At 42.5% G+C, this 14,562-nt stretch overlaps 1 protein-coding gene across 2 annotated transcripts; it reads right to left on the reverse strand.

Annotated features, from left to right (window-relative positions):
- Positions 1–376: 376 nt before the first annotated feature.
- On the reverse strand, positions 377–5,395 carry CTSV (cathepsin V). Of its 2 annotated transcripts, none has more exons than XM_002930210.4 (8): positions 5,242–5,395; positions 3,938–4,074; positions 3,516–3,638; positions 3,269–3,415; positions 2,886–3,110; positions 2,268–2,433; positions 1,526–1,643; positions 377–761 (listed from the first exon to the last, which is right to left on the reverse strand). In XM_002930210.4, the coding sequence occupies exons 2-8, from the start codon at positions 4,061–4,063 to the stop codon at positions 662–664; spliced, it is 1,005 nt and encodes a 334-aa protein (XP_002930256.2). In that variant the 5' UTR covers positions 4,064–4,074; positions 5,242–5,395; the 3' UTR covers positions 377–661. The 2 variants fall into 2 exon arrangements, with proteins under 2 accessions (XP_002930256.2, XP_011215271.2); XM_011216969.3 differs by lacking the exon at positions 5,242–5,395 and adding an exon at positions 5,085–5,235 and having other exon boundaries at positions 662–761.
- Between the last annotated feature and the right edge of the window lie 9,167 nt (positions 5,396–14,562).

Below are 14,562 nucleotides of genomic sequence, written 5' to 3' on the forward strand. Positions count from 1 at the left end.
GGCTTGAGATTTTATCCCCTAACCTCATTAGGTTAAAACCATCTTGAGTCTGAGGATCTCCTTATCTCTTATCTAAAACCGAAGAATCTGTATGTCTATTCACTTTTCTAAAGAGTGTTAACTATTAAAACTTTATTGAAACAATTTACCTTTGTCCTTCCAGGCTGCCCTAGTTTGCCAGATTCAAGGGTTGGGTCAACACAGCCAATGGGCAGCTGACATAAAATCTGCATATTTATAACTAGAAGATCCCGAGGGCCACCCAGTGTCCTCCTAATGCACCACGGGCATATTCAGTTATGTCTTTATAACCCAGTTATACTTCCTGACTACACAAAAGTTAATGCACTGAAAACAGAGAAGTTCCACCTCTACGTATTGAATAAAACTTTTTTATTTTAAAAGGTAAAGTTTTATATATCCTTGAAAAATGAAAATTCCAAAGTCTTAGAATTAAGCAATGAGTCTTCAACATTATGAAGCTATTTATAACAGTAATTAAAGTAGTGGTAATATTTTACCCTTATAAAAATGTCACAGAATTCAAATCACAACTTGGATCCTCAATGATTCAAGTGTCTTATCTTCAACAATGAGGATTGGTCAGTTTTAAGATAAAATTCCTGCAGATATGCTGTCCTCCAGTCCTCTGAACTCCTGGTCACACAGTGGGATAGCTGGCTGCCGTGGCAATTCCACAGTGGTTGTTCTGGTCTTTGGCCATTTTTACGTAGCCATTAGTGCCCCATTCTGGACCCCAACTGAAAGAAGAGCATATTTTCTGTTTTATACAAAGAATCAAATACACATTAAGTTCATTAATAATAATAACTAATAATTAGAATAGGGCTTTCCACTTACCAGGCACTAGTCTAAGTGCTGTTACATGTAAGTATATTAATTCCCATTAATCCTTAACATTCTAAGGCAGGAAACTGAGGCAGAGCTAGGATTCCAATGTAGCAGTCTGTTTCTACAGGCTATCTTATACCTCATCTCAATTAAAGAACTTTAGCAGTGACAATTGATCCTGACAAGCCTCAAAGCCTCAGAAAGTTGGGAAGCAGCATAAAACGACAGGGCCACCAATGGTAACAGGAAGGATGCACAGAGTCCACTGGACTCTTGGAAAAACCTTTCCAACTTAAAGAGCCAGCAGTTCTTTGTGCTCAGTATACTTTGTTAAAAACCTGGACACAGAAAAAGGAAACCAGCCTTAACCTTACAGGTGCAAAATCCTTATCTGTAACTCTTAGGACCAGATGTATTTCTGAGTAAAAAAAAAATTCAGAATTTAGAAATGCAATGTTACAAATGCATAATAATTCCAACAAGCTACAGAATCTTGTAATCTTGTAATCAAACATCGTTTTACCTTTATAAAAATGTCAGAGTGTTCACTCTTATGTGGGAGAAAGACCTCTGGGGTTTCAAAGTTGAGCATTTTTGGACTTGAAATCAAATACTGATTCCAAACAAACATGCCCTTTTCAATTTAATATATATAACATTTGGAGTTTTATACCTGTTCTTGACGATCCAAAATTTATTGTTATTTGAATCTGTTCCTTCAAAGCCATAGCCAACCACCAGAACACCATGATCCAGGTCTTTGCTGCTGCAGTCTGGATCATAATAAATGCCTAGGAGAGTAAAATTCAGTGTCAGGGTAAGAAGCTCCAAGTGACATATGACAGTAACTCACCCCATCTACCACAGTTGAGAGAGACATCTTAAAATGCAATTAAATGTCCTAAAAAAATTCCAAATAAAGCTTAAATACTTAGCAAAAAATTGTTATGGCCCATAAAAAGGAAAAGTCAAACTCAATTTACTAGAAATCAATCCAAGCTATTTTCTACTTGAAAAAAGTACAAAGATTTCCAATAGTAAGATCTAGTTACCAAGGCTAAGGTCATTTAGCCACTCTTATTATTTAGCATAATCCTTTCTATTCCTAAAAGGAAACAGCACAAAACAATGTACCACCTGAGCCACAGAGTTCTTTATAATTCTATAGTGAACAGTTTTTGGAAAAAAGGTACAACAACTGGACAATTATTTGTATTTACAGAACTACACAGCCATTTAAAAACATTTAGAAAGAATCTGTCATGAGAAAATGCCTAAAGTATATCAAATGGAAACATCACTGTATTAAATGCACACTCAAATTCTAGTCTTGGAAAGCAGGACTCCGAAGTCAATCACGGTGGTTTTCCAATTTTGCCTGCCTGAATTTCTACAGTAAAAATGTAAAGGCCTACCTGATTTATAGAACTGGAACGACTGATGGCCTGCATCAATAGCAACAGAGATGGGCCCTACAGTTGCCACTGCCTTCATAAGGGCCTTCTCCCGCTGAGGGATGTCCACGAAGCCGGTGTCATTGGCAGCAGAACACTCAGGCTTGTACTTACAGCTATCTGTGTCCTTTTAAAGGTAAATGGGAAAGAAACTTGATCACCACCATCCAGCTCCTGGGGGACACGAGTTCTAGGACCTCAAGACTCAGCAGTTTGCAGCTTAATGATTTCCAAGTGGACTTTGTTGTAAGTTAACAGCAAAATGCTACTGGTTGATTTGAAATTGAAAAATCAGCAGATGTTTCTTCAGTGTCTACTTTTCCGTAAGAAATTTTTCACTATGGAGAAATATGTATTGTGCACGGAATGGTATAAAAAGTCTCCACGTTACATAGAAGAACAGCCATACACAAACCATCTATTCAGAGAACCTGTGCAAAGGCTGATAATTTATAGCGGCAGTTCTGTCAGTTTGCACCTAAAATATGAATGCTAAATAAAGTGCCTGTTATCTTTGAAAATGTTCAATTCAACTTTCAAAATCAGGGCTGGAATAACAAGATAAGGAGCTCCATTTACCGTTCCAAGGTATGGGTAAGATTCCTCTGAGTCCAGGCCTCCATTCTCCTTCACATACTGGAAGGCGTTATCCATTAGGCCACCATTGCAGCCCTCATTGCCTTGAGACCGAGAACAGTCCACCAGGTTCTGCTCACTCAGTGACACAAGTTTGCCAGTTTTCTGGAACATCTGTCCTTCGAGGGCACCAGTTGCACTAAAAGCCCAACAAGAACCACACTGACCCTGAAAATAAAAAAGTTATCAGTTTACAAGACAACAATAGCCCATACACCTAATATTCTTAAAACAAAAAAGCAAACTGATGTCACTCCACAGTCTACCAAAGCAAGGACACTAATTCCTTTTGGCTTTACTCTTAGGAGATCTGCTAAATATTATACCTGATTCTTCACAGGAGTTACATAGCCTTTCAGAGTCCAATCCACAGATTTGGGGATCTCAGCAAAGAGAGGTTCTTGGAACACCTTCCCTTTCCTGGGTTTCTGGTTTCGAAAGCCATTCATCACCTGCCTGAATTCTTCATTGGTCTTTAAGGAGAAGTAAGTAAAATGTTGAAAAAACAAGAGGTTATTCTGCTGAAGAACAAAGAGGAAGCACAAAAAGTTCAGCAATCCGTGCCACACTCACCATGTCACCAAAGGCGTTCATTGCCATTGTGAAGCCATGTTGCCCTTGGCTGTATTCCCGATTATGCAGGTCAATCATCTTCATATTCTTCTCCCACACTGCTCTCCTCCATCCTTCTTCATTCTAAAGCAAATATATAACTTATCTTTATTTCTACTTAAAACCGAGCCCATCCTCACCAAGTGGATTTGCAGACGGATAGGGAGAAAAACCACTGCCAGGAATGGCTTTGTATTTCTGTTGGAGCTGTTCTTTAACAACCAAACACCAGAACTTATGTCCATACTGTACTCAATAATGGGTGCCGTGAAGTTACTGCCTTGGTAAAAGCTGGCCTCTAGATGCTACTCTCTACCTATAAACTCCCAACAGCAAGGGCCTTTCTCTTGGGGTCCCTCTGGACAATTTCAAGTGTTACCAACCATGCCATATAATCTCCTGTGCGTTGCCTTCCACTGGTACCACTGTTCAGTTAAGCTTTGATCAAGTTTTGGAGCCGCTGAGGCTATTCCCAAGCAAAGGACAGACAGGAAGAGTGAAGGATTCATGTTTCAAAAACCTAGTAAGGAAAATGAAATGAAGAGTCAATGAGACCGATCCTTTAAAAAAAAGCCATCCTATTTTATCCTGAGATGTTATGGAGTAAAAACACTTAAATCATCTTTCCGAGTATTTACAGGTCTGTGAAAGAAGGCTATGGATGTGGGTGGAGAAAAACAGGCCAAGGACTTAAACAGTGGAAGTATGATTCAGCCATCAACTGAAAAACAGGCTGACAAGTGCTGTAGGAATTCAAACTGACTTCATTCTAACAGTGCAATGACAATTTAGGTTTTCATAGGGGTCTCAGAATCTTGACTCAACTAAGAAACTGTTGGTCCAAGTTATTTACTGAAAATTCCGAGGTAACCCAGGAAATCTTATTTAACCAGGGCACCTGATCCCAAATAGGGGGAGGGAACCCCTAGGACTTAGTAGCCACCTCACACTTTTCTTCTAGACTAATGTACAGCATGGCATTGAGACAGGCCTTCGAATCTCCGGTTCTTTAATTGACAACTTCGTGAAAGGCCTTCCCAGAAGTTGGGCAAGAGTGCACTCAATGCTCCGCTGTCCTCACATGGGGCCTCTGCCGCCAATACTCCCATTCAATCCCCCAAATCGAGGACGTGGTCACGAGGCACAAGGGAGTCCCGAGCCCCCAGTTGCCGACCCGGGCAGGGCCAGGCTATGCCGAGCCTCAGAGCACGGTCCCAGGCGGGGCCAAGGGCGGCGCGGCAGGCGGGGCCGGGCTGGGGGGCTCTCCACCCGGCTCGCCGCCCTCAACTTCCAGAGGCTGTTGATGGGCAGCCGCGCAAGGAGCGCCAGGCCCCGCAGCCGGTGCTTAGGTCAGGCCGCGTGTACCTCGTTAGCAAGGCCGGGTCCCGCAGCCGCCCAGCTACCGGACCTGTGCCCGCCACGGCCCAGAGGCGGACCGGTTCCTGCACAGCCTAGGACCTCCCGGTGGTCTCTGCGCCGCCCTGCGTTCCCCAAACCGTCCTCCCCCGACTTCCCCTCCTCAAGGCTTACACGATCCGAGCAACGTCGACTCAGCCTCATCAACTCCAGGCGAGCGGACTCTCTAATTCCCGCGGATCGCACCCGCCCCTCGCCCGAGCCCCGGGGTGGATCCCCTCCTCCAGTCCCTGTCCCCCGACGCGCTCGGTCCCCGGTCTGCGACGCTGACCTGCGGCGCCCACAGCTGCGCAGGCGCACTCCACAGACGCACGCAGCCCTTCCCAGATCGCCGAGGCCTGGGATTCTGGCCCGGTTGCTCCTGACTCAGCCTTTAAGGTCTCTGGAATTCAGCCCGCTCGGCCCCGCCCTTACCGCCTGCCCGCGCGGCGATTGGCTGCGGCGATTGGCTGCGCCGGCCTGTGGGCGGGGCCTCCAGGCGTGGGACTCCCAGCGCGTGACGCGGCTGGGTCTCAACTTGCCCCGGGGCCGCTAGCGCCTGCTTCAGTGGGCGCGGGGATAGCGCTGAGGGGGGCAAGGCGGAGGGTACGGAGACCTGGGGACCCCATTACCCCGAATTCAGGAGATCGGCGGGTAGTTCATGAAAGGAAGCTTACAGGGAGCCCCGAATGGCTTTTCAGCATCGCTCTGCTTGTCCTTTAGTTCTGGAGTTTTGGGTTACAATTTCCCGTAGGTTTGAGAACAGTATAATCTAGTGGTTCCTGTTTATTCCGAGCAAAGGCGGGGCGGGTGGAGGATGCAGGATGGGATGCCTCTGGGTTTGGGAAGAATTTGGAGTGGACTGGAAATCCCCCAAGTACGGGACGCGATGGGCAAGACCTAAATCCTTGGAATGGGCGTACAGACGGGATGGGCGTACAGGGAAGGCGTGGCGTCTTGTCATACTTCTCTCCAGTTTCTCCCCCCTCTTCCCTCTCAAATCTTTCTCAAAACCAATCGAAACAAATTATTTACAGAAAAAAAAATGGTTTAATAAAAAGGAGAAAAGCGGTTAAGAAGGGTGGAAACTTACATTTTCCTACGCTCCAGGGATTGATTGTTAGGTCTTTCTCAGAATCCATTGCTTCTCTTGAGCTATAAGGAATGTGCTTTAATAACACTTAATATCAGTGTTTAGGTTATGCAGTGTAAAGAAGTGTTTTAGTTGGAGAACAAATATATACGGTTGACCCTTGAACACCGTGGTTGTTAGGGGCAACAACTGCCCATAAAGTTGAAAATCTGCATTATAACTTTTGAATGGCCAAAACCTTAACTACTAATAGCCTACTGTTGGCCAGGAGCCTTACCAATGACATAAACAGTGGACTAACACATATATTGTATGTTGTAGGTATTATATATTGTATTCTTATAGTAAGCTAGAAAAGATGTTACTAAGAAAATCATAACGAAGAGAAAATACATTTACAGTATTCTAGTGTATTTATTGATGTAACTGAATTCCACATTTCAAACCTGTTGTTCGAGGGTCAACTGTATGTAGAGATTTAAGGAAATTAATTCAGCAATGTTTCTAAAATTTTCTTTTTTTAATTGCGTAAGAAACACTCATTGTAGAAACTATATTTTAGAACATGAACACCCCTATCCCCTCCTTCCTCTTTTCTAGGCATATCTTTATATATATATTTTTTTCATTTTACAGAAATGGAGTCATAGTGCATGTCAATTTGTACTTAGTTAAAATTAAATTGATAATCTTTGTAGAAGCAAAATCAGACAAATATTTTTGAAAGTCAACTTATTACAAATTTCATTTTATGTCCTTTGAAAGTGGAGTCCTTTTCATCTCACACACAGCTAGGGGCCCAAAGTTCTCAGGTTGTTACGGAAGTGTATTGCATATGACTGAACTTTGGTTTTTTGTTTTATCCTTTGAAAAAAAAAGTAATCATGGTAGTTAACACAAGCATCCTCCACATGTGGAAATAAATGAAGGTCACCCACATGATACAAAAAGAAGACAATTCAAAAACAGCCAGAGTGAGGGAAAGCTTTAATTATGAAAAAAAGGGAGGCTTCTGTAAAAGGCTGTTGTCACCGGGAAGCTGGATGACGAATAACTAGAAATGGAACCTCATTTATGTGATTGGTTTGGGGAGAATATTTGGATTTCTCTGGTTTGTCCGGGTTGGAAGTGGAGGCAAGGATAAATTGAGAGCCATTCAGCAAGTACTGACTGTTCTGAGACTGTTGCCTGAGAGGTTTCTTTTGTGGGTCAGAGTTCTTTGTCATGTAAAGTTTGGCCTTTGTTTGCTTGTTTACTCAGTCAATCACAAGAAATCTAAATTATTCCAGCAGGTGGGTTTTACAGTTGCCCTGGGGTCACAGCTCCAGAAGATTGCCCAGGGTGGAAAAACCTGCTACCGCGGGAATGCCTGCACCTTAGGCAATAGTCTGGCGGGAGGCTGCCGAGCAGGTGCTGCTCCAAAGAATGGTATCACCTTCCCTTGTTGGAATGTGATACAAAATCAATGGAGGACAAAATGGTCTCCACAGCAAATATGCTCAGAACCTAAAATTAAATCAAGAAATATCTAAATTCAGGAGAAATATAGGAGAAAGCCATTTGAAGATATTATTGCTCCAACTCATGACATGTACTTTTACATAATCTGTTAAGTAATGCATTACAGAAATGTGTATTACTAACCATCGTGTTCCTTTTCTGCTTATTCTACTGCTATTCCTTTGCAAAATAACCAAGATGGGTGCTAATATTAAAATAGTCACATTTTAATTAAGCAACCAAGACTTAGCTCTGCCTTCGATAAAATTCAGTTGTCAGAATTTCCCAGTTCCTGTTTAAAATGCAGTCTCTGTGAAAGTATATTCTCATGTGCATGTCTAGATTTCTTTGGCTCACCAGTAAAACAGGATATAATTCTTTACCTCATCTCTAGAAGTTTTAAACAATGGGGCAATGAACAAATCCAACGTAATGTTATTCAGGACCCTGGGGCCGCTTAGCACCTCTCCCCAAAATAACAACCGCTCCAATTTGTTTAAATTCAATGTGCCAAGACATTAAAAACATTGTCCAGACAACTGTCCATTTGTAAATGGTTTATTATAATTTATAATTTTATGAAAATTATGATTAGATGTTCCTATGAAGCCACTTATGAAATAATTTTTTTTTTGAGCTACTGTAACCTTGTCTTTTCTATATGGTTAAACAGTCAACCAATTCCTTAAGTAAATCAATCCAGAATTAATTAAATTCCTACTTTGTGCTCATTGCCCTCTCCTGGCATAATTTGTGCATTCACACATTCTACACGTAACTTCGCTCACAGCTCTACTGAAGCTCAGCCTTTCCATTCTAAAATCTGGGATTAACTACAGTAATTTCGATTTTACAGCCTATGAGCACAGCCGTGATCAATATCATTTAATGAGATTATGGCAAAGCATCTTGATGTAGTAGATAACAAAAGAGCTGACCTTGTGGGATTTTCCCCACCGCCAAGACTATAATTCACAAACTTTCCTTTGATTGCCAGAGGATCTCTTCCTCAAAACTTTAAAAACAGTCTTTTCATGAAACAAGATGTATCAGTTTCTTATGGCTGTTGTAACACATTTCCACAAACTTGGTGGCTTAAAACAACGTTCTCTCACGGTTAAGGAGGGCAGAAGTACAAAATCGCATCACTGGGGTTGAAAGCCAGTTGTCACAGGACCGTGCTCCCTCTGGAGGCTCTGCGGGAGAACCTGTTCTCTTCCAGCTTCTGGTAGCTTTAGCCACTTCTTGGTTTGCGGCACATCACCCCAATCTCTGCCTCTGTGGTCACATTGCCTTCTCCTCTTTTGTCCGTGTCAAATTTCCCTCTACCTCCCTCTTATAAGAACCCTTGTGTTTGCATTTAGAGCCCATCCACATAATCCAGGATATCTCTCCCTCTCAAAATACTTAATCACATTTGCAAAATCTTTGCCAAGGTAAGGTAACATTTACAGGTTCCAAGAATTAATATCTGGTATCTTTGGGGGCCATTATTTAGTCAACTGCAACATGGCATAAATAAAAACTAGTTTCTTGACAAGGGTGATCAAAACTGTGTTTAATTTAGGCTAGCTTGACTAGGACAGCTAGCCCATAAACTCTACGTGAACCTTCCCACTCTGTAAATTTGCTCATGTCCCTATACAGATATTTCCTGCCTTGACTCTCCTGTTAGTGCAATGTTTGACACAGTTTTTTAAGTTTCAAGACTCCTACACAGCAGTTTTTATTACCTCTTCCTTCCCCAAGCCCACTTACTCTTTCCTCAGCCACCTATCCCAGGGTCTCTGCATATAAAAGCATTGCTTACCCACCCTTTCCTGAAGACATTTCTGGTTTGTGCTTTGAGCATCTCCCTATGGCAATTGCCCCCATTAATAAAGTCTTCCCTTACAAAGGTAGGTTCTTGCATTTCTTCCCCTGACACCTTGAATCATTTTGGTAAGGTCCCCTCCCTATGGAAATATCATTTGTGCTATTAAGAGTCAGTTTGCACATACATGTGCCAGGGGTTTGTTCCGCAGAAAAGGCATCTACTTCTGGAAACTAAAGTATTATTAGAAAAGATTCCTGCAGCGATGATAATTGTGATGATAATGATGATAGTGACCACGATGAGGGTACCAACAGCTAAATAACACTTAGGTGCCAGGCACTGTTCTGAGTATGTTCTAGCTGCTCTATCATTTATTCTTCACAACAACCCTGTGACAGTGATTCTCAAACTTGAGTGAGCATCTGAATTACCTGGGGACTTGTGAAACCTGATTGCTGACCTCTATCCCCTGAGTTTCTGATGCAGTGGGTCTGGCAGGGGTTTGAGAATTTGCTTCTCTAACAAATTCCCAAGTAATGTTGATTCTACTGGTCAGGGACCCACTTTGGGAATCACTGCCCTAGGAGATGGGTGCTATTGTTCACCCCATTTTATAGATGAAGATGGTCATGGCATGGGGTATACAAAATCAAGGTTGATTCAGGTTCCTCTTTAGAGTGAAGGAAGAACCTAAACGTACTTTAGGACAGCAGGATTTAGAAAAGGAAGCTGGGCTTTGGGGGACTTTGCCCTCTTCCCTCAGCCCCAGCCCCTATCACTTACTTGGCAAACTGGACTCTGGGTGCCAGGGGGCAGCAGGGGAAGTGGAAAATGATGGGGGCCATAGTCAGATAAAGTGTCAAAGTTCCCCAGGGCCAGGCTCTCCACTTGCCTGGAGCCTTACCTGGCATTAGGCTGAAAGGAAGGGAAGACCGGTGAGCCATGCAGAAGGCATTGCTGCCCTCCCTGGGCTGGGCTTCCACATCTTCCTGTCCCATTACCTTCCAGGAAGATGTTTTGCCCTGTGCCTCCTGGGTGTTTCCTTGCTTATCATTTCTCAAAAACAAAAGCTCTGTTACCTTAACTGTGATCAATTCATTGTCAGATTTTAAGTCTACCTCTGATGGCAACGCTTCAGTGACTCAATGGTTTTGAGAAGCTCAGGTATTTAAAAAGTGAGGTTCATTCATTCACCAATTCTAGAAACACACACGTAAAGCATTCTTTTTTTAAAAATTTGAGACCATAAAAAGGAAATAAAACTGTGCAATCAAGCATCCCCAATTCCCTATATAATCCCCTTAAAACCAAAACCAGGGAAATTTTTTCAATAGAAACTTTGGTAATTTTGCTGAGTCACTGACTCCACTCTGGTGGTTTACGTTTGTTTTCTCTTTTGTCATGTGTTCCCTCGCTGAGCGCTCGCCTATCTATGACCCCTCACCCAACGGTTGCTGCCTTCTTATCTTGGTTTCATTGTCCTCAAAGCAGACCTGTAACTGTGGTCCTGAGTATATCGAAAGTTAAATCCATAGCATCCACTGAATAAGCCAGCTTTTATTTTTGAGAACTAACTCACCCTGTGAATAAGGAATCTGGGGTGCCTGGGTGGCTTAGTTGATTAAGCCTTTGTCTTCAGCTCAGGTCATGATCCTGAAGTCCGGGGATTGAGTCCCACATCAGGCTCCCTGCTCAGTGGGGAGTCTTCTTCTCCCTCTGCCCTTCACCCTGCTCATGCTCTCTCAAATAAATAAATAAATAAAATCTTTAAAAAAAATAAGGAATCTGACTTTTCTTCAAGATCGCTGCTAACACAGTCAAATAAAATAGCATGTAAGAGTTCAGTATAGAATAGACAGCTCTGATCCAAGGAAGCAACAACTACTTCTTTTAAATTTTATTATTAACAGAATCCTGTGCCCAGATGATGTTCTTTTACTCTAGGAGAATAAATTAGGCACATTGCAGAATGCCCAGCTCCCCCCAGAGTGTAGTCCCACTGCGCACTGAATTAGTAAGCCTTGGAGCCTGGTTGTCCTGCCTGAGTGTGTTTCCTTGCCCATCATCCCAGGTTTCTCATCCAGGGAGCGAGATCCCACAGGATGGTGATTCCAAAGCTAATTAGCATCTATACCGTGGATATGGCATGTGTGTCTTCTAAATCTACCCACTCCTCTGCACAGTGCCCTACCCCCTGGCCAAAACTTTCCCAGTTTGTAAATTTCCGTGGGCTCAGTGTAGAAGTTATTGACACGCAATGCTCAGTGATAGTGTCAGTGATGGTTTGCATGACTCTGGAAAGTCAGTGGAATTTGACAGAAAATTTTGGGAAGTACTAAAGAAGAGTTTTTCCTCCTTGTTCAAAGAGGGAAATGGAAGAAAACAATCGTCTGAATGACATGAGAAAGTGTTTTAGTTGTATCAGGAGGACAAGCAAAACTAAGTTACATGTCTTGTCTCCCCAACAAAAGTGTCTTGAGGGGCAAAGACTTTGTTTTATAGTATTGAGGTCCCCAGAATGTGATAGATATCACTGCAAATGTAAATATCATTGCAAAATGGCAATTATTGGGCCAAGAAAGGAATTATTGACCATTTGGCTAAACTTCTTGGGGACCCTGACGCTTGGCCCAGAGCTCAGTGGGTTTCAGGTGTACTTGGGAAACTTCTCTTGCTCCCAGGATACAGAAATCCTAGATCCTCCTCACTGTCCTTGAGATGCTTGGAGATGCCACAGGGAGCTTAGCAAATCCTCTTTCCTTAGAGAATCCCTAAGACAGAAACTAGCCATCAAGGGTCTCTTAAGGCCTGTACACCCGAATCCTTAGGGTGCTGGTGGATTCTAGAACTCTGCTAGAGTCCACCAGGGCAGTGTAAGGGGTCCCTGTGGGTGGCCTCTTGAGATGGTAAGCCAAGTGGCTATTATTGCTTGCCTGATCCCAGGGAGTGGAGACTCTTTTCTGCTTTTCCACTCCTTGGTGAACCCTAGTGGTTCACTGAGGAGAAAAAGAAATAGTTGGAGGTGCATGGGAGAAACGGTAAAAATGAGCATCGAGATAGGACTCATATTAATCAAGAGTTTAATCCAGTGAGTTCCAAGAATACTGGCATAATTAAGTCACTTGGTGTAATATTGTTGCATTTCCCCCTGTTGAGCACTATAAAGAAAACTTTCTGTAATCACAGTGAGGGTTCAGCATCGAAAAACAGATAATTTCAGGATGCCTGGGTGGCTCGGTTGGGTGTCTGCCTTCAGCTTGGGTCATGATCTCAGGTCCTGGGATCAAGTCCTGCTTCTCCCTCTGCCTGCTGCTCCCCCTGTTTGTGCTTGCTCTCTCTCTAGCTCTCTCTCTCTCTGACAAATAAATAAATACAATCTTTAAGCATAAATAAATAAAAACAAATGATTTGGTTGTTTTGCCCAATTTATGAAAGGGAAAAAAATTGGGAACTATCCGAATTTCATTTCTGTTTTATCTTTTTGGATTGGAGAAACGATGAAAAACCATTAATGCTTTTTTTTTATTATTTTGGTAGGGAGGTAGAGGAGAGAGCTGATAAATAAGGATGCCTGCCGTAAATACTAAACTTTGATAACCAAAATTACAGAACATCGCAAAGCTTCTATTTTAAAATCTTTCGATGCTACAACCATATCTGCATTAAAACAGTCATTGGAAAAATGACAGACCAAAAAACAACAATTTCCAGTACTTCTGGACCCAATTTACCACCTGATTGCACCACCTTTGGAATATAGATAACTCCAATCTCATCTTTGGCAGGCATAAACTTTGCACAAATAAGTTACTTTCTCCAAGCCCTGGTTTCACCCATTATAAAATGTGGATAATACTAATGACCTTATAAGGTCATATTAAAAATCAAATGGGATAACATGAATATTGATATAAGCAGACATTTATAGAATTTCTTCCTTGAAAATTGACATATCTTTGAGAAATATTTCAATCCAAAGGCACACTAGCATTGCAGCAAAAATTGTTGCCATTCATATATTGTGTACTGACCATGCTTACAGCTTTGACCATTATTACATATCTAAAATCCTACTGTAAGGCATTAGAGGAGTTTGTAACTTGATTCAGAGGAAAAGCTCTCAATAGCTATAAAACCATAGGAGCTGGCATTCTTCCCCTTCTGGATGGTCCTCTGCCAGATTTCTTACAATTTTTTACCTCACCGTCCTAGGAAGCTCTCCCTCCAGGGATTCACTTGGACTGATGGATGCATCCTCTAAGAACAGTGGTAGAATTGTAAAATATGCTTCCATTCCATTTGAGGAAAAGTGGTCGGTATAAGACAAGGGTCTTGAGGAGTTTAGCTTAATTTATACAGCAGTGGCTGAGAGCGCCAGGCCTGAGCCAAGAGTGACATGTAAGACTGGCCCTTGCCCTTACTGCTAGCTCTCTAGCCAGGTATGTGGAATTGGGTGTTCTCTCCATTTCTTCCTTTGCAAATGACCTGCACTCTGTTCCTCCTGGGGATTCTGTATAAGGTGTTAAAGAGGGAAGGGCAGGGGCTCAGGATAATGACAGTACAATGGCTGTGATGTAGTATTGGAATGTAGGTGAGGCTTGGTGGGGTGAGGTCCAGAGCTGACAACCAAGAAAGAAATCTTGAGAAGTCTTTGGTGCAAAATGGTGGTTTTGTTAAAGCACAGGGACAGGACCCTGGACAGAAAGAACTGCTGTGCCAAAGGAGGTTGTGAGGGGTAACTGATTATATACTTGGGAATTGGGGGAGATGAGGAAAAGGGAAGTTTTCAAAAGAACTTTCATATGCTTTAGAGGACCTACAAGATACTGCAGGCCTTGCCATTGTCAAGTTAAGTCGTTTTTTCCCTCTAGCAAGGCATATTAACATTAAGGCAGTTGGGAGGGTCCATGGGTGGCTCAGTCTGCTAAGCCTTTGCCTTTGGCTCAGGTCATGATCCCAGGGTCCTGGGTTTGAGTCCTACATCAGGCTCCTTGCTCAGTGGGGAGCCTGCTTCTCCGTTTGCCTCTTTCCTCTGCTTTGGCTCACTCTCTCTCAAATAAATAAATAAAATCTTAAAAAACAAAAAAGGCAGGTGGAAGAGCTTCCTGGAGGAACATTATACTCAGGCTGCTTCAAGTATTTGTTATAAGGACATTTACTTTAATCTACATTTCCTTCTGGAAGTTAGATTATTGATAAGAATG

This window comes from Ailuropoda melanoleuca, chromosome 17, assembly GCF_002007445.2.
Source record: "Ailuropoda melanoleuca isolate Jingjing chromosome 17, ASM200744v2, whole genome shotgun sequence".
Lineage (NCBI taxonomy): Eukaryota > Metazoa > Chordata > Mammalia > Carnivora > Ursidae > Ailuropoda > Ailuropoda melanoleuca.

Excerpts from the sequence above, each read along its gene's own strand:
- CTSV (XM_002930210.4), bottom strand. The coding sequence starts at position 4,063 with ATGAATCCTTCACTCTTCCTGTCTGTCCTTTGCTTGGGAATAGCCTCA. Across the intron at positions 3,639-3,937 it reads ACAGGAGATTATATGGCATG|AATGAAGAAGGATGGAGGAG; the intron begins GTTGGTAACACT and ends TATTTGCTTTAG. Across the intron at positions 762-1,525 it reads TTTTGGATCGTCAAGAACAG|TTGGGGTCCAGAATGGGGCA; the intron begins GTATAAAACTCC and ends CTCTTCTTTCAG.